A 1,713-nucleotide genomic window follows, 5' to 3' on the forward strand; every position below is an offset into this window, starting at 1 on the left:
CCTCCCTTCCTTCTCTGTCCTTTCTCCCTCCCTCCTCCAAACCTGGCTTCCTCCCTCCCTTTCTTCTGATAGAACAAGTAACAGAATGAATGTGGGTAGAGGTGAGCCTGTGAAAATGAAAACTTTGTGATAGAGCAGACAAAGGGAAGAATATACACAGCCATGCCCCAAAATAGATAAGAGGAATAAGAACTGCATCATTATGTCAAGGCATGCAACAAACCAGGACAGGAAAGTATAATCTAGTGATTATCCATAATTTGTCTTTTTCCAAATACCTATCTAGAGTAAGAATGAATTAAGAAGGCGAGCTGGTTTATTTTTCAGACTCTGAGTGAGAAATGTTGAGAAAAGAGTAATTTTGCTTCCATTTCCAAAGTCATATCTTTTTTTGACACAAAACCTGAGATACCTGGTCCTGGATCTGTTTAGTTTTGATCCCATAAATGATGGGATTCAGCATAGTAGGAGCCAGAATGCAAACATTGGCCAGTAAGACATGGACATGGGGTAAGATATGACGTGCAAATCGAGGAGTGAAAGCTGAGAAGATCCCAGGTCCATAAAAGAGTATGATGACACAGACATGGGAGCCACATGTATTGAGAGTTTTGTGGCGAGCATCTGGAGAAGGGATGCGGAAGACAGCACAGAGAATAAGCATATATGATACAAATATTAGCACAACATCTAAGGTCACTGTTGACAACAGGACAAAAAATCCATACCAGAAGTTTACTCGTATGTCATCACAGGAAAATTTGGCCACGGCGATGTGCTCACAAACAGTGGTTGGAAAAATGTTACTTTTACAAAAAGTTAGCCTTTTCAGTAGAAATATTATTGGGAACATTGTACCGTAACTTCTCAAAAAGATGGTCACACCGATTTTCCCTATCAGTGTATGTGTAAGAATAGTGGTGTATCTCAGTGGGTAGCATATGGCAATGTAGCGGTCAAATGCCATCACCAGCAAGATGCCTGACTCTGAGATGAAGGTGGAATGGATGAAGAAGAGTTGAGTGATGCATCGATCCAGGGAGATCTCCCTCGCATTGAACCAGAAGATGGCCAAAGCCTGAGGGATTGTGCATGTGGAGAGGACAAGGTCTGCTCCAGACAGCATGCAGAGGAAGAGGTACATAGGTTCGTGGAGGCTGCGCTTGGTGAGGATAATGAAGATGAGCAGGCTGTTCCCAAGCAGGGCGATGACATAGGAAATGAAGAAGGGGATGGAGATCCACACATGCTGGTCCTCAAGGCCAGGGATGCCCACAAAGTAGAAGACTGTGTGGCTAACACCAGTATGGTTAAAGACAGTCATACCTGGAGCAGATGACTAGGACCTCACCCCCTGTTAACAGACACAATCAAAATTTCAGACTGTACTCAGAGCTCATGGCATCTATCTGATTCTTTTCCACAGCGAGTGAGCCAGGAACAATATAGGATGGGAAGATGAACAAGATATTATCTGTAAAATGAGGTAATAATCTCACAGAGAAAATGAATGTTTATATAGTTAAAGAAAACTATATGGTAAAGAAAGATAATAGTAGTACCAAGAAAAAATACTATGGGAACCAGATGGAATTAATAATTCAGTCTATTTGGCTATGGGATGTCATTGGATGGAGATCAATTAGGTGGGGAATGACATGAAGTCTTTTGGGAGTTTAAGGATAAGCTTCTGTCATAGAAATATTTAATGCA

The 1,713-nt window shown here is 41.7% G+C and overlaps 1 protein-coding gene across 1 annotated transcript; it reads right to left on the reverse strand.

Annotated features, from left to right (window-relative positions):
- Positions 1–379: 379 nt before the first annotated feature.
- OR52B4K (olfactory receptor family 52 subfamily B member 4K) lies at positions 380–1,324 on the reverse strand. Its single transcript, NM_001389775.1, has one exon. The coding sequence runs from the start codon at positions 1,322–1,324 to the stop codon at positions 380–382; it is 945 nt and encodes a 314-aa protein (NP_001376704.1).
- Positions 1,325–1,713: the final 389 nt, after the last annotated feature.

Source organism: Bos taurus, chromosome 15, assembly GCF_002263795.3.
Source record: "Bos taurus isolate L1 Dominette 01449 registration number 42190680 breed Hereford chromosome 15, ARS-UCD2.0, whole genome shotgun sequence".
NCBI lineage: Eukaryota > Metazoa > Chordata > Mammalia > Artiodactyla > Bovidae > Bos > Bos taurus.